The sequence below is a fragment of the Equus quagga genome, chromosome 15, assembly GCF_021613505.1.
Source record: "Equus quagga isolate Etosha38 chromosome 15, UCLA_HA_Equagga_1.0, whole genome shotgun sequence".
Taxonomy (NCBI): Eukaryota; Metazoa; Chordata; class Mammalia; order Perissodactyla; family Equidae; genus Equus; species Equus quagga.
Genome location: NC_060281.1, coordinates 21924957 through 21945153, shown reverse-complemented (window position 1 = coordinate 21945153; position 20197 = coordinate 21924957). Strand labels below are relative to the sequence as shown.

The window sequence follows — 20197 nt, the reverse complement described above, 5'->3', positions numbered from 1 at the left end:
GGAGGGTGGGCCATCCCTGCCTCACACCTTTATTGTTGTTGTTGTTTGTTTGTTTTGTTTTTTTTTTTTTACACTCGCTGCTCTCAATAAAGAAGCCTTTTTTACAACCTGCTTCTGATGCTCGTTCCCTGCCGTTGTCCATGAACGATGTCCCTTCTTCCCTCGCTTCTCAGAATTGGCCGTGTGCCTTCCTGGAGCCTGGTGGGTCTTGGACAGGAATAACTGGCAGACACTGGTCCTACTCTCTGGTTCTTGGAGCAGTTGAGAATGTAGGCTGGGAGGACATGAGGCCACCTCTTGTCCGTGTGACCCTGTATTCCTCTCTGACTGCCAACTGCCTATTCTCTGCTGGCTGCCCTAGTCCTCACTGAGCAGAGAGACAGTGCTTAATGCCTCACCGCTCCAGGGCCCTCTGCTGGTGTGATTCCTGCCCCTTCGTCACCTAGACCTTGTGTGCTCAGTTGTACTCTACGTTATTCCAGGAACTTCAGCCTGGTTCCCCATTCTAAAGAAATGAGTCCTCTGAATTGTTCTGGTTCCTCCTGTTCCTCACTAAACTTCTCAGTAATGAAAATAACAGCTAATACTTATTGAATACTTGCTCGGTACCCAGTCACTTTGTAAGCACTTAACATGCATTATCTCATTTAATCTCTGTGATAACTCTATTAGCCAGATGTTATTGTTCCCATTTCACAGATTTGGAAACTGAGGCTCAGGGAGGTCAGGTAGTTTCCCCAAGGTCACACAGATAGTAAGTGAGCCACTGTTGTTGCTGTACAGAGTATTACATCCCTCAGGTGGGTTGGAGTGAAAACAACCCAAGAACAATTTTTCTAGAGAAGTGTTTTTCAAACTGTGGGTTGCAACCAGCATTTTTAAAAAATGAAACTGAGGCTGGCCCTGTGGCATAGTGGTTAAGTTCATGTACTCTGCTTAGGCAGTGTGGGGTTTGTGGGTTCAGATCCTGGGCATGGACCTACACACTGCTCATCAAGCCGTGCTGTGGTGGGGTCCCATATACAAAACAGAGGAAGATTGGCACAGCTGTTAGCTCAGCAACCATTTTCCTCAAGCAAAAAGAGGAAGACTGGCACAGATATTAGCTCAGGGCCAATGTGCCTCACCCACACAAAAAAGAAACATAATAGAAATTATCAGAGTACATTGTATACCGTAAGGGTAAGTCTTGTTTCATGAAATTTTCTTTGCACTATTTGATAGATGTTTGTGTATATTGGGTATTAGTCAGCTGTTGGGGTGGGTGGTGGTGATGCATAATAACCCCCAAATCTCAGTTGCTTACAGCTATTTTTCTCACTCATGGATCTGCAGGTTGTTGAGGTTTGGCTGATCTTGCCTGGTCTTAGCTGAGTAAGGCTAGACTCAGCTGGGCTTGGCTCCAGCCTGTAGGTGTGGGTCTGCTCTGCTGGCCTCAGTGCACGCTCTCATGCAGTGGCAGGAGCACAGGAGGTCAAGCCAGATCATGCAAGCGCATTGAAAACCACAGGTCTGTTAACATTTTATTGGCCAAAGCAAATCACCTGTCAAAACCTAACATGAACACCATTAGGAGGTACTGCAAAGTCACATGGCAAAGGATGTGGATGTCCAATTCCAAGACGGTATGAAGAATTGGGAGCAATAATCTAATTCACCATAGGTTGCAATGTGCCAATGATTTCTTACTGTGGGTTGTACTCAGAAGCATTGGGAAGGCTCTACTCTAGAAGATCATTGATCACTAATTCTCTTCCCACTCCTGGTCTCCCTTGACCAGTCTGCTGTGGCTAATGTCACTGGTCACATCTGCTATGTCAAACTCTCCCCTCTTGACTTTGGTGATGGTATGCTGTATCCGCCTTCTCTGACCAGCCCTTCTCCAGCTCTGACTGAGCCTTCCTCCTTCTGCCTCCCCCAGGCTGTTCTCCTGGATTTTGTCCTTGGCCTTCCTCTCTGTATGTTCTTACCCTCAGGAGTCTCATCCCACCTTACATGGCTTTAACTGGCCCTTCAGTGTGGACAGTTCCCAAAGCATTAGCTCCAGTTCAGCCCCTACCTCAAGCTCCAGATGCACACTTCCTGTTGCCTAGAGGACATTTCTTTCTGCTTGCTTCCCTGGGTCCAAACTGAACTTATCTGTCTCCCAAACCTGTTCCTCCAGCCAGGTTCCCTCTTTCCACCAATGGTACCACTGTATGAAGAATAGTCACCCTTACTCAAAATCTCAATCCATCTTGAGTCCTCCTCTCTGTGCACCCCCCTCCCCATGCAGCCCATCACCAAGTCCATTTATTCTACCTCTGCCCTGTTGCTGTCTCTGCTTAATTTTAAGAGAAAAAAAAAAGTATAAAAGGAATACCGATCATGGAAGAAGTCAAATGGTATAGACTCATGTAAGGCAAAAAACGCCTCGTCTAGCCCCTGACCCACTGTCCAGTGGTAATCCCTATTAGTGTTGGAACATGGCTTTCCAGACTTCCTGGCACACTGACTCACAACTTCTTTTCTTTTCCATTCCTTCTAATGCTGCCAGCACAATTGAGACCTCTTTTCTTCTACGTGAAGTTAAGAATCTCTGTGTAAAGGTTAATTCCAAATTAAAATAGTTTTAGAATGTTAGTAATTTACTTACAGTCGTGTGCTGCATCACGTTTCAGTCAATGACGGACTGCGTGTACGATGGTGGTGCCGTAAGATTAACCCCTTAAAGCCTAGGTGTGTAGTAGGCTGTACCATCTAGGTTTGTGTAAGTACACGCTATGACGTTTGCATAACAACGAAATTGCCTAATGATGCATTTCTGAAATCCTCATCGTTAAGTGACATGTGACTATTTATTTATTTTTGTGAGGAGTATTGTCGCTGAGCTAAGATCTGTGCCAATCTTCCTCTGTTTTATGTGGGATGCTGCCACAGCATGGCTTGACGAGTGGTGCTAGGTCCATGCCCGGGATCCAAACCTGCAAACCTGGCCCGCCAAAGCGGAGCACACGAACTTAACCACTATGCCAAAGGGCAGTCCCCCTATTTATTTTTTTGATGATAGTAATTTTTAAAAGCAATCCTTCATTTTTGTTCTGATGTTATTTGGATGATAAAAATCAGGAGAAAGAAATAAAGGTCAAGGTGGGAATGGTGTAGTATGAGGGGATCTTGCTGAAATTCTGATGCCGTTCTGGAGGTCCTTCATGGCCTGGGGTGGACGTGAGCTCGCATCTTCCATGGGGCTACTGTGATTTAGGCCTTATCGGAGGAGCTCCAAACTCACATTCCAGAGGAGCCAAGCAGGGGACTTATCTGAGCTCAGTGGGCTGTGTGGCGTCTATAGTGAACCTGAGAGTGGATGCCTCTTCTGTGGCCACCACGCAACTCAGCTCCAGGCTATAGAGCTCTTGTGGGTATGTAGACCCAGAGTTGCTAAAAACTGCAATTTTTTGAGAGTCCAGATATTCAGAGTTTTATGTAACATCTCCTGGTTTTAAAATATGGTCCAAATGAAACTAAACTATGAGCTAGTTTTTGATTTTGACTTGATCCATATCAACAGTTTTGGCTCCTGAACCTGCAGTAATCCAATATAGTGTGGGTGTAGGTCTCCCCCTGCCCTGTGGTGACAAAGGGCTGCAAAGATGAAGCCATCCCAAGCAGGTGAAGGAGCTGTGGCACTAATGCTGGTGTTTCACCCCGGGGGTTGGGTGAAATTGGAGAGAGGGCAGGCTGTTTGAAGGGAAGCTGAGAACTGTGCTCATCCCGACACCCTACCCTGAGGATGTGGCAGATAGCAGTTGTCCTCTGGGGTGCCACTGCTGAGGGTTGTCCCTCCTGCATGTGTCTAAACTAGGGGTCTCAAATGGAAAAGTCTTTAGAAGCCAGGCCTGTGGTTCTAAGACTATGCAGCTCAGACAAATCACAGTCCCAAGTACCATTTGTGGCCCCTAAACTTCTGGAACCTATTTATCTATTTGGCCTGTTCTTCCTCTTAAGCTAACGCGTTCCATATGTTTACCTGTTGTGTAGAGTAAATTAGGAAAAGAAAAAAAACACTAAAACTACTGGAAATGGAGGAAGAAGAGGGCTCTTAATTCTTGTATTAGGAGTTTGATTAACAAGCCCAAGTTTTTATTTATGTGTGTATGTTTACATATGTATATATACATACATTATATCACAAAACACTTGAACATTCTTTGTCAGTATTTCTCAAAGTCTTTGGATTGTGACTCAGTAAGAAATGCAGTTGACATTGTCATCCAGTACACACATGTTGAACTATATGAAATGTGAACCATATGAAATCAACAATATCCCACCCTCTTGACCTATAAGATGGCAGCTTTGTACTGTTAAGCCTAAAACCAATGCAAACCAAAAGTTTTATGCCACAATATTTGCCCTTGGTTTCTGTGATAACCATTAAATGCTGGTTGCAGTACCTTAAATTGACTTCACTACGACTACCACTAATGGGTCACAACCAACTGCTTTATTTAATTTTCACAAGTTTTAAGGCAGGAATCATCACCCTCTCCCATCCCCTTAAACACAGCAGGATGTTTATCCCAGGGATGGGGTAACTACCCCAGGTAGCTCCTATTAACTAGTCACTGACCACTTACGCTGCGATTCAGCTTTGGCCTTTATCTCATTTAATCTGTATTAACCTCATGGATGGGTACCAACAGGGAGGAATATGGAGTTTGGAGAGGTCAAACACTTGTTTCCAGACACAGGACTAGGAAGAGGCAGATTCCATATTTGAATAACTTCTGTAACAGCAAAGCTCAAGCTATTTTCACCCAGACTGGACCCTGAACCTGGGCTTTGCAGCACCCCAGTTCTAACCGTTTTTTTTTTTTTTTCCTCTTATGGGCTTTCCAGAGAAGGGCGTGTGTGTGTGTGTGTGTTTGCTTAAACTTTCTGCCTGTCTACACTTTTTCCCAGGCCCTTACACTGACTGTGGAGTGGGCTTTATCCCCGGACCACCCCCTCCCCCAGCCCAGCCCACAGCTGGAAGTCTTCACTGATCTCCATCTCGCCTCCCTGCCCCCCTGGGGGACCGGGAGGCCGACTGTCTCCTGCGGTCTTTTCCAGATGTACGTCTGCCGAAGACCCCCCCACCCCCACACTCAGTATAGAGGATGATGAATGAGGACCGGGGAGCTGGCCTGGTGGGAACGTGTCGTCGCCTTGAAGAGAGGGAAAGGGAAAGGAAGTCGGGGGGAGGGGATGAGTTGGAGCCCAGTGGCAGGGGCAAGACGAATCTGGACACCGGGGACTCAAGACCCCTCTGCTCGGGCAGTAACTTTGGCTCCCTCAGGAAGGGGTGGATAAGTGCTCCAGTCTTTGCACTCCCTTGGAATTTGGGCTGTATTATATCATTTACTGCAACCAGTACAATCCTCCCAGGGACTACCCCAGTGTTTGCTTCCAGTCCTTTCAGTCCCGGGTTCCCACTGCTGCTCCCTCTGCTCCGCAAGACTGCGCTCCTGTCCCCTCCCAGGCTTCCCCTCCGCAGATTTCTCCCAATTCTCTCTACCATTCTCTGGTCAAGGGGGCGGAGTCGTCTCTCTTCTTCTGTTCCTTTAAGAGACGTCGGCTCCTCCCTTTTCGGAGTCGCCGTCTGACGCGGGATGACAGCAGCGAGTTCGGTATGTCTATGCAAATAAGCGCCCCCTATGGGCCAATGGGGAGCGGAGGTGCCGGAACCGCCGACCAATGGGGCGGGGGCGCAGGGGCTCACCATATAAGGAGCGGCCTCGCCATAAAAGGAAACATTGTATCTCTTTATATGGGGGGAAGGGTCGGGGGATCCCTCCGCCGCCAGCGCGTGGTCCCGGCCCCCTCCACCCGCCGTCTCCACCGCGGCCAGCAGCCCCTGCCCCCCGGGGGACGCTGACGGCCGCCGGCGCGCCGCCCTAGCATACGGACAGGGGGCGCTGCGCCCGGCCTGGGGCAACCCGGGCCACAGGGGCAAGAAAGTGAGGGCCCAGGTCGGCCCGGGCGTGCAGGGGCCCCGGGTTCGCAGCGGCGGCGGCGGCAGTGATAGCGGCTCCAGCAGCAGCGGGAGCGCCGGGTTGAGCCGGGAAGCCGATGGCGGCGGCGGCGGCGGCTCCGATTCCTCGCTGACTGCCCGTCCGCCCTCCTGCATTGAGCGCCATGTTACCGAGCCAAGCTGGGGCCGCGGCGGCGCTGGGCCGGGGCTCGGCCCTGGGGGGCAGCCTGAACCGGACCCCGACGGGGCGGCCGGGCGGTGGAGGTGGCGGCGGCGGCGGCGGGACTCGCGGGGCTAACGGGGCCCGGGTCCCCGGGAACGGCGCGGGGCTCGGGCCGGGCCGCCTCGAGCGGGAGGCTGCAGCAGCGACAACCACCCCGGCGCCTGCCGCGGGGCCCCTCTACAGCGGCAGCGAGGGCGACTCGGAGTCGGGCGAGGAGGAGGAGCTGGGCGCGGAGCGGCGCGGCCTGAAGCGGAGCCTGAGCGAGATGGAGCTCGGCGTGGTGGTCGGTGGGCCCGAGGCGGCGGCGGCGGCCACCGGGGGCTACGGGCCGGTGAGCGGCGCGGTGAGCGGGGCCAAGCCGGGTAAGAAGACTCGGGGCCGCGTGAAGATCAAGATGGAGTTCATCGACAACAAGCTGCGGCGCTACACGACCTTCAGCAAGAGGAAGACGGGCATCATGAAGAAGGTACTGGGCCGGGAGGCTGGCCGGCCACGGGGGCCCCAGAGGGTGGGGACGCGCAGAGGGAGCCCGGGAGACAGGCAGAGCCGATGCGGAGGTGAGAGGCGGCGAGTCCGCAGGAGGTGTGTGGGAGGGGACGGCTGTTACCCCGGGAGGGTGAAAGGGGAGGGGCCGCTAGGGAAATGTGGGGAGAGGGGAGATGCCGCGAACGTCAGGAAAAGAGGGGAAAGGCGCCCGGGTGGGAGTGACGGGCGCGCGAGAGTAACAGGGCCCGTGCAGAATGAAGGGGTGAAGAGAGGTAATGGGAGGCCGCGAGGCTGCCCAGGAGGTGGTTAATGAGACGCGGGGGTCACTAGGGCCAATGCGCTCTGGTGTTCGGGAGAGGTGCCGGAAAAGCAGGGAGCAGGAGAGGAGGTATGGAGGTGAGGAGGCTGGAGCTGTATAACAACAATGAGCGAGCATGTGTGGGAGGAAGGTGGGCACCACTAGAGTAGTGCTGGCTGCAAGGACAGGCGGGGCTGATGACCGAATGGGGCTCAAGAGCTTCAGGTAAGGGAGCAGAGCAGAACTCATGCTGCCCTGAGCAGCAGGGACCAAGTCCAGCGGTGGCCATGTGTCTTCCATCCCATCCACTGGAAGCCAGCACACTCCCTGCAGCACAGGCTTCAGAACCATCTGCCTTTGGGACAAGTGGGATTTCCAGCCCCAGGGAGAAGCTGTGCATGGAGTTGGGGAGGAGGCAGGGAGATTTACAGAGGTACTTAGAAATTTCTCCTCTTAGAGCTGATTATCCAGGGAAAAGGGGTGAGGAAAGGAGTCATTTAGGGGTGTAGAAGATATGGGAATGGATGGAAGCAGAGGACCTGGAAACAAGAAGCTAGAACCCTGGGAACATTTGCTGGTGTTTATAATGTCCCATATAGAAACCAGAGCTGCTTCCAAGGTGGGTTATGGAACTTTATTGGGAGTGAGGATGCCATCTATGGGGCCATCCTTGAAGGTCCCCTTCTTAGGCTCATGTCAGGGTAGCTGCTAATCTAGCCCCCATCTCCCATCACTCCAGACACGGTTGTATCAAGACAAAAAAAGAAAAAAAGAGTAGCACAGTATTATAGGCAGAAGGACAAAATGGCAACAGGTTAGGGCCTGTGCAGTTTCTGGGAAGAAACATGGGACAGTTTAGAACTTAGGTGGCCCCTTATCCCTAATGTCTCATGTGACTTCCAGTATGGTAGCAACTTCATCCTGGTCCCTGTGACAGTGAAGAGAGGGTGGGAGCCATCTCTTCGTGAGGTTCTGGGCACCAAGCTGTAGTAAGGAGCAGTTACCTGGCTCCTCCATGTCCCGTGAGGTTATATATTCTGTCACCAGGGGGCTGTGACAGTTTTCTGGGGTATCTGCAGGTCAGTGGGGCTGCTCCTCAAAGGAGGAGGATGGCTAGTTTTTCTGCTCTCCAGCTCACCTTCAGATATCCTGATAGGACCCCCCAGAGTCGCTGGAGAGAGGTCATTATGGGAGTGGGGCTCGAGATCACCGTGTACTTCCTCAGTTTCCTACTTCCCAAGGAAGGTAGAGATAAAAAGTTTGCTGACCTACCCATCTCCTCCCCCCTACCCCCAGGCCTATGAGCTGTCCACGCTGACAGGGACACAGGTGCTGTTGCTGGTGGCCAGTGAGACAGGCCATGTGTATACCTTTGCCACCCGCAAACTACAGCCCATGATCACCAGTGATACGGGCAAGGCACTGATTCAGACCTGCCTCAACTCGCCAGACTCTCCACCCCGCTCAGACCCCACCACTGACCAGAGAATGAGTGCCACGGGCTTTGAAGAGACCGACCTCACCTACCAGGTGTCGGAGTCCGACAGCAGTGGGGAGACCAAGGTGTGTTTGGGTTGCTTATGGGAGGGGAAGGAAGGGGAGGGACTTGACCGGCAGAGAGGGGAGGGGGTGCCTCTCTCCCTTGTCTAGGACAGGTGGATAGGGGCCCACGGATGTGGAATGGAGCCGGGTTAGTGCCCCTCATCCTAGGGGACAGGTGTCCATCCTCGCTATCCTGACAGGAGGCCAGCCCCCTAGATAAGCGGGCGGCCTCCGTGCCCATATAAGGCCGGCTCCGGCTCCACGCCGGCCTCCCGCCTGCAGCCCGCCTGCCTGGCAGGGCCCTTGCATTCCTCCCGCCAGCTGTCTCCCCGCTGGGGGCGGGGGCGTAGCTTAGTCCTGCCCTCCCGGCAGGCTGGGTCGCCAGGGAGTAAGAAGGAAGAACTCATAGATTCCAGGGCCCTGGGAACCCAGCACTGTCGGCAGGCAGGCTGGGTGACTGGGCTGGAGACTACCTTACTAGCCAGCCGCCTACCTCTTCAGGATGTCCGGGCCTGGGCACGTTAGGGAGCGAATTCGCAGGCTGCTAGGCATGCCGGCCCTCGTTACGCCTCCCCCTTTCTTTTCCCGGTAAGGAGAGGGGGCGGGGCTTCCTCCACGGTTCCTCTGGGGAGCTCCACCTTCCGGGTGGCCTTCACTAACAGGCCAATCAGAGGAAGCGGCACTGTTTGCCTTAGCAACGCCTCTGCCAATCAGGGGCTTCGAGCTCGACTGCTTAGCAAACATCCCGCGCTGACCCACCCCCAGTATTTGAGCCCCCTCAGTTCTCTGAGCTTGATTCTTAGCTCGTGGCTTCCTCCTTCCCCTTCTAAGAACAAAGGCTCCCTGAGGGGAGAATCAGTGCTCTGGGCTCCCTTCTCTCTTAGTGACTTATCATCTAATAATTTTTAAAATCTTAGCAGTAGGGATCATTTATTCTCAGGAAATTTTGCTGAATGAATAAATTCCTTTGGTAGTTTAAATCTTCAGTATTTGTCATAAAGTGCTTCATTGCCAAACTCCCAAGATATCTCTCAAACCCTAAGTTCGGTGAAAAACTCTCGTGTCTGTCTCGGAAGCCTGGCCAATCAGAGCTGGAAGGACTCTTTTAAAGACGTAGTAGGGGCTGGCCCTCTGCCTGAGTGGTTAAATTCGCACCCTCCGCTTTGGCGGCCGGGGTTTCGCTGGTTTGGATCCTGGGTGCGGACATGGCACTGCTCATCAAGCCACGTTGAGGCTGCGTCCCACATGCCACAACTGAAAGGACCCATAACTAGAATATACAACTATGTACTGGGGGGATTTGGGGAGAAAAAGCAGAAAAAAAAAAAAGATTGGCAACAGTTGTTAGCTCAGGTGGCAACCTTTAAAAAAAAAAAAAAGAAGACATAGTAGCACAGCCCCCCTCATGTTTAGAGAAGAGGAAAACTGGGGCTCTGAAAGGGGAAGCAGTAGGTAAATGGCAGAGCTGGGATTTGAACCCGAGCACACTGGTTCCAGTCTGGGCTGTCAGTCTACACAAAGCCTCTGCAGGGGCAGGGTCTGGTAGAGGCTCACCGCTCCATCTTTACTCTGGGTGTAGGACACACTGAAACCGGCGTTCACAGTCACCAACCTGCCGGGTACCACCTCCACCATCCAAACAGCACCCAGCACCTCTACCACCATGCAAGTCAGCAGTGGCCCCTCCTTCCCCATCACCAACTACCTGGCACCAGTGTCTGCTAGCGTCAGCCCCAGTGCTGTCAGCAGTGCCAACGGGACTGTGCTGAAGAGTACAGGCAGTGGCCCTGTCTCCTCTGGGGGCCTCATGCAACTGCCCACCAGCTTCACCCTCATGCCTGGTGAGTCATACGGGGCAAATTGAGCATGCCGAGAGTGGGTTTAGGGCTGGCACAGGGAGAATCTCTTTTCCTGCTCAGAAGAAGGGTGCACAGGGGCCAGAGCCTGAGAAAAGCCTCTTATGTCCCACTGACATGCATGGCCTTCCCCACTGGGACCCCTACTATCTTTGTCAGTAAGTTTCAACCATATACTCTAGCCATATCTAGCTAGTCTAGCCCTGTGCCCTCAGTTCCACAGGGACAGCAGACATTCTACCACTTCCCTACCTTGCCTGGACGGCAGATCATGTGTCCTTGATGGGTCAATGCCAGCTCCTGTGACAACTGAAGAGGGTAGAGGCAAGACCTAGGACGGAGGAGAAGGGAACGGCAAGAGCAGAGTGTGGAAGCCCCTGGAGACCAGACTCAAGATATGAAGGGCCTCTTTGGCACCCAGGAAAGATAGTGATGGGAGTCGGGGACCAGTGTGCCAGACCCTGGGCCTGGGATTGTTTGAGGGTGCTTGGGGCAGGTGGTGGCTGGGTAGGACAGAGCATGAGTAAGTTTCTATGTCTCACAGGTGGGGCAGTGGCCCAACAGGTCCCAGTGCAGGCCATTCAGGTGCACCAGGCCCCACAGCAAGCGTCTCCCTCTCGCGACAGCAGCACAGACCTCACTCAGACCTCCTCCAGCGGGACAGGTATGGCTCGAAGCTCTGTTACTTCCCTGCCCTGCCTCCTTCATGAGGCCTAGCAGCAGGTACCCAGCAGTATCCTTCTTATAACTAACATCAGAGAATTTCTTAATGTGGAGACTGGCTTAACCCTTATCCTACTCCCTATGGGAAAGCCAGGTGAGGATGGCTGGGTTTGGAATCTTGCCCTGCAGTAGGGCTGTGGATTCCAGGAAGAAATTACGGACCATTGAAGCCACCCTCCTCCTCATTCAGATGAGAAGCCTGAGGCCTGGAAAGGAGAAGTTACTTGCCTAAAGACGCACATTTGCTTAATTACCAGGAAGGATTTATGGAGCAGTTCTCTCCCTGTGGGAGGGTGTCCTAGGTTTTGAGTAGTCATAATTCCCCTTGGTGTCTCTAGTCATTTCAGAAATGATGAGACACTTTCAAAATATAATTACTTTTAAGTTCTTGTTATTTACAACCCTGCTACACAAAGTGTGGTCTATGGACCAACATCACCTGGGAGCTTGACAAATGCAGACTCTTAAGCCTCACCTCAAAGCTCCTGAATCAGAATCTGCATTTTAACAAGATCCCCAGGTAACTGTGTTCACGTTAACATTTGAGAAGTGCTTGTTTAAAAGATGGATTTGTTAGCCACACATTTAGGAAGAGGGAGGAGGAGTGAGAACATATGAAAAATGGGATGGTGGAGCTCCCCAGAAGGGGAGTATCCAAGTTTCCTTAGAGTGGGTCAGTCTTGGTAGTCTTTGTTTTTCCAAGGGCCTTAGGGTCTTGGAACAGAGAATTTAGCAGATAGATAATCGAATAGTATGCTGTGATAGGATATAATTAAAGGTTGGTGCTGTTGTGTTGAAGAAAAAACAAGGCTTTGCTTAGTTGATGACAGGGAGCAGAGGAATGAGTCTTGTCTAGCTTCTGACCTGGGAAATGGCAAGAGGGCTCTGGAGACCTGGAGTTCCTGGAGGTGGGATGGGGGATATCAGTAGGGACCAGTTCCAACCTCCCTGACATGTGTCTGTGTTTGCCAGTGACGTTGCCCGCCACCATCATGACGTCATCCGTGCCCACAACCGTGGGCGGCCACATGATGTACCCTAGCCCCCATGCGGTGATGTATGCACCCACCTCGGGCCTGGCTGATGGCAGCCTCACCGTGCTCAATGCCTTCTCCCAGGCACCATCCACCATGCAGGTGTCTCACAGCCAGGTCCAGGAACAAGGTGAGTTGGGGAGCAGGGCTGAAGAAAGGAGGACCATTTCCTCCTTACCTTTCCTGCACGTACACACTTAAATGCCCCTATGCAGACTCAGATGTACACACTCACACACACATACATCTATGCATGGATGCTTGCACACACACTCCATCATGATTGTCCACTTGGATACTCATGCACACTTGAACACTCATACTCACATGCACACTTGGACACATTTGGACATTCACCTTTGGGCACTTATATCTGAGACACACCTGGTCACTTGTGCATTTATCACCACTCCTCCAATATCTGGAAGCGATTCGAGTGTCTTCTGTGGTTTCCCAATGCAGGTGGCGTCCCCCAGGTGTTCCTGACAGCACCCTCTGGGACAGTGCAGATCCCTGTATCTGCAGTTCAGCTTCACCAGGTAGGTGGAAGCACTTTTTACCCCATCCCTGCCGGCCAGCCATTTCTTTATGTTGACCTTGGGGATTCCATTACCAGTTGGTTGAAGCCAAGATCCCTAGCTGGGAGGCCTATCTGTTTACCTGGTCAGGCTTGTGGTGAGCAGGCAGGCACGCAGTGGGGAGCCTGAGCTGGCTGGTCAATTCCCGCCCCCTTTCTTTACACACCTCCTTCCCTCCAGATGGCTGTGATAGGGCAGCAGGCCGGGAGCAGCAGCAACCTCACCGAGTTACAGGTGGTGAACCTGGACGCCGCCCACAGCACCAAGAGTGACTGATCCGCCCTGCCACCCTGGACAGATGGCCCAAGGGATGGCACCACTTATTTATTGTTGCCTTTTCACGTTTTCTTTACACACACGTTGACGGGCCGCAGGAGGGAGGCGGGGAGGAGGAGTGGGCAGCCACGGGACTGAGCCCTCTCACTCCAGCCAAAGAAATGGGCCGGCCTGCCCTCCACCCCATCCTCCCTCACCCTCCCCTCCTTCTAGCTCCACCTCCCATTTCTGTTGATGGTGGGCTGTCCTTCCTCTTCAGACTCCCTTTGCCAGCTTGGCTCCATGTTTGCCATGAGTATTAGCTTACCCAATGGGACCGTGCCCCACCTTCCCACACACAGGCCTCTGTGGGACTAGGCACTGTGTTCCCCTGAGGAAGCAGTGGGGTCTGCCCAGCCTCCTTGCTGACCCCATGTCAGCACTGTGTCTGCCACAGGCTGGGTCAAAACAGCCCTGCCCCTGCCCCTCAGGGAGCCAGCTGGGGAGATGGGGCTTCTTCCCTCACGCTGCCCACTGCCCCTGCAGCTCCTGAGAGCTGGGCCTGTGCACGGAGCAGGTTCCCAGGGCCACCTGCCCTGCCTTGCCGCTCCCCTCGGAACTCCAGGGGCTCCTGGGTTGGAGGGAACCACCAGGGTTCCCTCTCCCCCTGTCTTCCCCCCTCTCCTCCCAGCTGCTTTACTTAAAGTTGATTTTGAACTTTTTATTTGAGGAGACGAAGTGAAAACAAATCTATAAATATATATTTTTAAAATATTTAACTTTTTTTTATGGCGTTTTTCTCGTCCCCCTCCCTGCCCAAGCTCCCCTTCCCTGGGGAACCCTGGGGCTCCCCGGAACTGGCTGGGCCTCTGGGGGCAGAGCCACCCCAAGAGCTCGGGGCCCGCCAGTGTGTGGGGGAGATTCTGGGATTGCCCGGGCCTGGGTTGTTTCCAGGAGAAAACCGGGGGAGGGGCCCTCAGGCCATGCCCCAACGGGGTGGGGAGGGTGACCCACAGCTCTGGGCCTCTTTTTGCCCTTTAGGGCTGTTGCTAGGGAGAGGGAAGAGGGAGACCAAATGTGGGGGTGGGGTGGGAGGGGGTCAGGTTGAGGCAACTGACTTCATTTGTGCCACACGCATGGGCATTGCAGCCTTGTGCTCCCCCAGGCCTGCAGCAGCCTGGGGCCCAAGTTGCAGTGAGCAGGGTGGAGTCTGGGAGGGGGTGAGAGGCAGGAATGGGGGTCGAAAGAAATGGGAGCAGCTCTTGGGCTGAGTGCAGCGATAGGGGAGCCAGAAATGGGCAGCTCTCCCAGGGAGTGAGCAGCTACTGTAACTTTTTTAAATTAAGACAAAAAGCCTTGAAGAAAATGACTTTATTTTTCTAAGTGTAACCTCAGTATTTATGTAATTTGTACAGGGGCTGTGCCCTACCCCCTCTGCCCGCCTTGGGGTAGACCTTGAGGGTGGGCCAGTGTAAGGGGAGGGTCTTTTACCCTGTGTCAGAGCCTACCTTCACCACCTATATCCAGAGAGGGAGCTTTTTCAGAACAGGGCAGTAGTTGGGGTGGTTTTATTAACCCCTCATGACTGCCTTCAGTAGGAACAAGCCTGCTGCTGTGATTAGGTGAGGGGGTGGGGGAAGTTTTTACGCACAGCCTATTGAGGGGATGATTTGCCGACATGTTTGAGAACCCCCTAACCTCTAACTCCCATTGCTATCTTGCTCCAATTTGGGGTGCCAAAATGGAAGTCACCTTTCTGGGCTTTCTCCTGGAGATAGCTGGGGCTTATGGGTGGCTTGCAAGGCTGGGGCATGGCAAATCAGGGGCCAGAGAGTGGGGGAGCTTGGGACTCAGGTCTGTAACTGCCCAGCCCCTTTGCTCTGCTCTCCTTTCACTCCACCATCACTCACTCACTCACTCCCCACTCCCCCACCCAGGGGAGGAGACCCTGATGAATTCCTCCTCTCCTTCCCACAAAAGACAGAACCAGTGAGTGAATCAGGCAAAGTGCTTATAATGGGTGTTGTGTGAGCGTGGCCTTGGGGAGAACATGCGTGCGTCAGGGATGAGGTGGCGATTATATGTGCAGTGACCCTTGGTGTTTCCCTTCCTTGATGGCTCTGGGGTGTGTGTGTGTGCCTGAGTGAATGTGTGTGTGTGAATGTGGAGTGTGTATGTCAGTGGTTTCTACTTCCCCTGGGATGCTGACCCAGGAATAGTGGACATGGTCACAGTCCTATGTACAGAGCTTTCTTTTGTATTAAAAAAAAAAATACTCTTTCAATAAATGTATCATTTTTGTGCACAGACTGTGGGGTCTTTGCCTCCGTTTTTCCATATAGAGAGGGAGGGAGGGATGAATACGAATCAAACCCCAAAAGTTGCTGCTCTGAGAAGCAAGCCTGGCTGCTTGACGGAAACATCGGCAATGCTAAGGAGAGCTTTGGGCTGCTGAACTCTACGATTTAATTTAAGGAACATTTAAGGGGGGTGGGGGCTTTATCTCTGTGCATGGCTTTGCCGGGTGTTGGGCCAACACAGAGATGAACAATTTTAATTAATAGGAAAAGTGACTCAACCAATCCAAAGCATTGCCGAGGGGTTTGGGAAACTCACGCCCTCGTTACCCAGTGAAAACTCAAAGGACCGCCTTAGGCGGGGAGTGTGGGTTACTAGGTTTCAGGGGGATGAGGAAAGTCGACTCACTGAAGGGGAAGGGGGCTTCACAGCTGATTGTGGATGGAAAGGGCTACCTACCGCTGCACGCGGGAGCAAGGGGACCACGACGCGGGCTCCGCCTGCAGAGCGCCCCTACCCAGCGGCCCGCGGGCACTACGCATGCGCCACTCCGCCCGCTCGGCTGTGGGCCGTGGTGGGACCCGTAGACGCCCGGCCGCGCGCGCACTCCCGTGTGACCCGGAAGGGAGCTGCTGAGGAGGCGGGGCCAGGACGGCGGGACCGGCAGCTGGGCCCCAGCGAGGGCCGAGCTGGGCGGTGGGAGGTGAGAAGAGAGTCCTGCGCCGCTCCAGTCCCCGCCCCGTCTCTCCCCCCCGTCCCTTACCCATTCTCCGTGGGGCTGACGACGGGTCCCAGGTTTTGCTCTCTGAGATTAGCTCGGTCCTGTCAACCTCGGACCGCGCCCCCCCATCCTCACCCCGCCCCGCCAAACCCGTTCCCACCGCTGCCCTGGCCTCCGCCGCCGCCCCTGCTGGTCTGCAGGCTTGGGCGTGACCTTGCTATCTGCGCCTACCTGCTGTCTCATCCCTGCGTCCACACCTCTGCACACCTCAGTTTATTGTTCCAGGCCCATGAGAGTTCCCCCGCTGCTCCCCTCTCAGGCCCATCTGATTACTTTAGTCCTCCACCCTGCTCATCAGTGGCCCATCGCATCACTGGTTCCTTCCCAGTCTTGCCCCCCATGCTAACTGGACCCCTCCTCCCATCGAGGTCCACCTCCTATGTTTCCCCTCTTCTTCATGCCTTTCTTCTACTCTTATCTTCTCTCCGTGACCCCAACAGGACCCCTGCCCTGATCACCGTTTCTTATCTGGGTTTCCCTTCCATTTTCACCCTCACCACTCCCTGTTGCCCTTACACTGCTTCATATCACACAGATCTTTTCCTGACCGCTAGCCATCACCCTACTCCCATTCACAATCTTCTGGCTTAATATCTTTCCATTTGTCTGAGGACTGCTCCTACCTTCTCCATTTAAGAGTAGTAGTATCAGACTGTGTTTACAGAGCACTCACTATGTGATAGAGGCTGTTCTAAATGCTTTACATACATGATCTTATTACAACTTCATGAGATGGGTATGAATATCATTACCATGTTGCAGAGGAGGAAACTGAGGTTCAGAGGTTAAGTAACGTCCATGACTATGAATATAGTAAGTCAAAGAGCCAGAATTCGGAGTCACATTTATGTGACTCTGTAATCTGTACTATATTGCTTCTCTAATACTTCCACCATCTCCTGACCTCATTCCCTACCCTTTAACTCCATGATTACCACCTCCATCTGGATACACCTGCTTAGACCCTCGCCATGTATACAGCACAAGTGCACAGTGGGACCTGTCTTTTTTTTTCCGTAATTTTATCTGGCCTCTTGGGCCTCTCCCTTTCACTCTCATACCCTTTTCCCATCCAGCCATCTGGATGTGGGGACCCAAACCCTGGCCTTCCTTTCATCTCTTTTCTCCATATCTGCCATGGCCCACCCCTTTATAGCCGCGTACCAGCTTTACTCTGTCATTTATACTCCCTGTCCTACCTCTCCCCTACCCTGACTTTCCTAACTTGCTCTAGCCCCACTATCATACATGCTGCTGTCTTTCCTGCTCACCCATATAACTCTTCCTTAAGTCCTGATTTGTATCCCTCAGCCACCCTTCTGTTCTGCTCATACTGCCCCTATTAATTAGCACTCTTTTTGTTACCTTAGCTATTATTCTTCTCATCCTCTCTCGTAACCTCTTCCATTTCTTAAACCCCTTCAATTCATCCTCTCGCTGTTTTCACTCCATTCTCTTTCTCTTATAAATCCCAAAGTATGTTCAAGTTATTTATTCCATCCTATTCTTGGCCTTTTCTATTTGGCCTCTGAATTCCACCATGCAACCTACTGGTCATCACCCACCCCATCTGTGTCTCAAGATTCCACCCCCTCCATGTAGTCTTCTTCCTTTCCCATATTGCCTTTATCTTTCTTCTTGTGTGTCCCAGGAGGTCAAGATGGTGGGGGAACGGCGCACTGGGGACCTCATGGTGCCCCTGGGGCCCCGGCTGCAGGCATATCCTGAAGAACTTATTCGACAGCGGCCTGGGCACGATGGACGTCCTGAATACCTGATCCGATGGAGTGTCCTGAAGTGTGGGGAAGTGGGCAGAGTGGGTGTGGAAGAGGGCAAGGCAGAACACATCCTTATGTGGCTGTCAGCCCCTGAGGTCTACGCCAACTGCCCCATGCTGTTAGGTGAGCCGGCAGTATCTAAGGGACCTCAGCATGAACCAACTGGGGGTTCAGGAAGCTTTCCTCGAGATCCAGGAGGCTTGGATGACGTAGCAATGGGAGAGATGGAGGCTGATGTGCGGGCACTGGTGCGCAGGGCTGCCAGGCAGCTGGCAGAAGGCGGGACCTCGAGCCTCACAGCCACTGTGCTCCACACCATCCACGTACTCAGTGCCTATGCCAGCATCAGGCCCCTCACTGGGGTCTTCAGGGAGACGGGAGCTCTGGACCTGCTCATGCACATGTTGTGCAACCCTGAACCTCAGATCCGTCGGAGTGCGGGCAAGATGCTGCAGGCTCTGGCTGCCCACGATGCTGGTAAGAGACAGGCAGGGGAAGAAGGAAAGTGCTGGAGAGAATGGGGCCACAAGGAGTCAGAACAGAAAGAGGAGGGATTTCTCAACTCTCTAAGAGCACCGAGTATTTGGTGAATATCAATTCAATGCAAAGGAAAAGTATTAATTAGCTAAAAGATTAATAAGCTATTCCAGGTACATAAACAGGATAAAATGATAGCACCTGGTTTATCTTTCCATTCTCAGTGCAGTGGCAGAGAAGAGAATGGGATAGGTTTATATTTCTAAACTGGATTGAGATTTATTAGTTGGTTGTGCCATCAGTTTGGTGGGTTACAACCAACGTTTTTTCGGTAATGTAAAATAGCCAGTATGTAGCAGTTAGTAAGGGAAGTTTTGTAGCATTGAATATCGGTTTCAGTTGTACATGTGTATGTTTGTGTTGGTTACCATGTAAAATGTATATCTTACTGTGAGTCTCAGTCACGAAGATGTTTGAAAGCCACCGGAGTAGGGACAGAGAGTTTAGGAAAGGCAGGGGGAACGTATTGGGGATTGAAGAGAAGATACGGATTGGGTGTGGATTACAGGGAGTCGGGCTCACGTCCTTCTGTCACTGAGCCAGCAAGATGGCATCGAGCAGCACATGGATTTCGACAGCCGCTATACTTTGCTGGAGCTGTTTGCAGAGACTACGTCCTCTGAAGAACACTGCATGGCCTTTGAGGGCATTCATCTGCCTCAGGTACTCTGGCAGCTGTTGGGGAAATGCTGCGTACAAGGCCTAGGGCATCATTTCTGAAAATGTGGTTCAGGACTGTGCGTCAGCACCAGAGCCACCTGGGGAGTTTGTTAAAGTGAAGGTTAAAGGCCCTTACCCCTACTCAGAATTTCTGAGGTTAGAATCCAGGAATCTGTGTTTTAAGACACTCCTTGTGTGTTATATAAATCAAAGTTTGAGAACTACAGGTGTGGGGATGAGGCCTTTATATTTTTCTGTAGAGGATGACATTGAGGGGAAAGGAAAGGTGTGTAAAGCTGGGAGAAGATGACCCTACACCACGGACTGTGTCCTACAGATCCCGGGAAAGCTGCTCTTCTCCCTGGTGAAGCGCTACCTATGTGTCACTTCCCTGCTGGATAAGCTGAATAACAGTCCAGAGCCAGGGACTGGAGACCGAGGCTCCCCGTCCCCAAGAGAGTTCAGCCAGGAGAAGAGCCGTGGGCAGCGGGAACTGGAGTTCAGTATGGCTGTGGGCAACCTCATCTCAGAGCTGGTGCGGAGCATGGGCTGGACCCGCAACCTCAGCCAACAGGGCACATCGCCGCCCCGGCCAACCCGGTCCATCTTTCAGCCCTGCATTTCAGGCCCCAGCCTTTTGCTCCCCACCATCGTTGCCACTCCCAGAAGGCAAGGGCGGGCCTTCCGCCAGCGCTCTGAATTCTCTAGCCGTAGTGGCTACGGCGAGTATGTGCAGCAGACCCTGCGGCCAGGGATGCGAGTGCGGATGCTGGATGATTACGAGGAGATCAGTGCTGGGGACGAGGGCGAGTTCCGTCAGAGCAACAATGGCGTGCCCCCTGTGCAGGTGAGCGAGTGCATGGTGGTGGGACGCTGCTGGGGATCTTTTTTGGTTGGAGCATAGCTGGGGCTTCCATGTCTGGGACTCTGACAGGCCATCCATAGGGAAAACCCCCAAGGGAATTGGAATGGTTACAGGGGATCAGAAGTTGAGAGAGGGGTCATTTGGAGGGCTGGGAAAACCTGGCGGGAGTGGGTGGGCTGTGAGATCAAGGAGAGACTCATACCCAGGAAGCAGAAATGATATATTGAGACAGCCCTCACTCCCTACCCAGTGGAGCTGGCTAGGAGGGAGTGTTGGAACAGAGGCCAT

General features: G+C 52.9%; 2 protein-coding genes across 6 annotated transcripts in view; both read left to right on the top strand.

Moving 5' to 3' along the window:
• The first annotated feature begins 5797 nt into the window (after window positions 1-5797).
• Window positions 5798-15300, top strand: SRF (serum response factor). The gene is made up of 7 exons (XM_046640715.1): window positions 5798-6684; window positions 8299-8565; window positions 10124-10385; window positions 10945-11064; window positions 12096-12287; window positions 12620-12696; window positions 12916-15300. Exons 1-7 carry the CDS (start codon window positions 6160-6162, stop codon window positions 13009-13011), a joined length of 1539 nt encoding a protein of 512 aa, XP_046496671.1. The 5' UTR covers window positions 5798-6159; the 3' UTR covers window positions 13012-15300.
• A 628-nt stretch (window positions 15301-15928) lies between these two features.
• The window catches only part of CUL9 (cullin 9), a 34811-nt gene continuing 30542 nt past the window's right edge, over window positions 15929-20197 (top strand). For 4 of the 5 annotated variants that reach the window (XR_006885279.1, XM_046639456.1, XM_046639454.1 and 1 more), the window contains exons 1-4: window positions 15929-15991; window positions 17721-18324; window positions 18893-19047; window positions 19382-19891. Coding sequence is in view for 4 of the 5 variants with exons in the window: in XM_046639456.1 (XP_046495412.1) it covers window positions 17730-18324; window positions 18893-19047; window positions 19382-19891 (1260 nt within the window). In the remaining variant the exon portion in view is untranslated. The remainder of the gene's footprint in view (window positions 15992-17720; window positions 18325-18892; window positions 19048-19381; window positions 19892-20197) is intronic. The other variant, XM_046639455.1, reaches the window with a different exon arrangement.

Bases quoted from the DNA above. Each gene is read 5' to 3' on its own strand.
- SRF (XM_046640715.1), top strand. From the start codon at position 6,160: ATGTTACCGAGCCAAGCTGGGGCCGCGGCGGCGCTGGGCCGGGGCTCG. The intron at 10,386-10,944 runs GTGAGTCATACG...TATGTCTCACAG, and splicing joins CAGCTTCACCCTCATGCCTG to GTGGGGCAGTGGCCCAACAG. The intron at 11,065-12,095 runs GTATGGCTCGAA...TGTGTTTGCCAG, and splicing joins GACCTCCTCCAGCGGGACAG to TGACGTTGCCCGCCACCATC.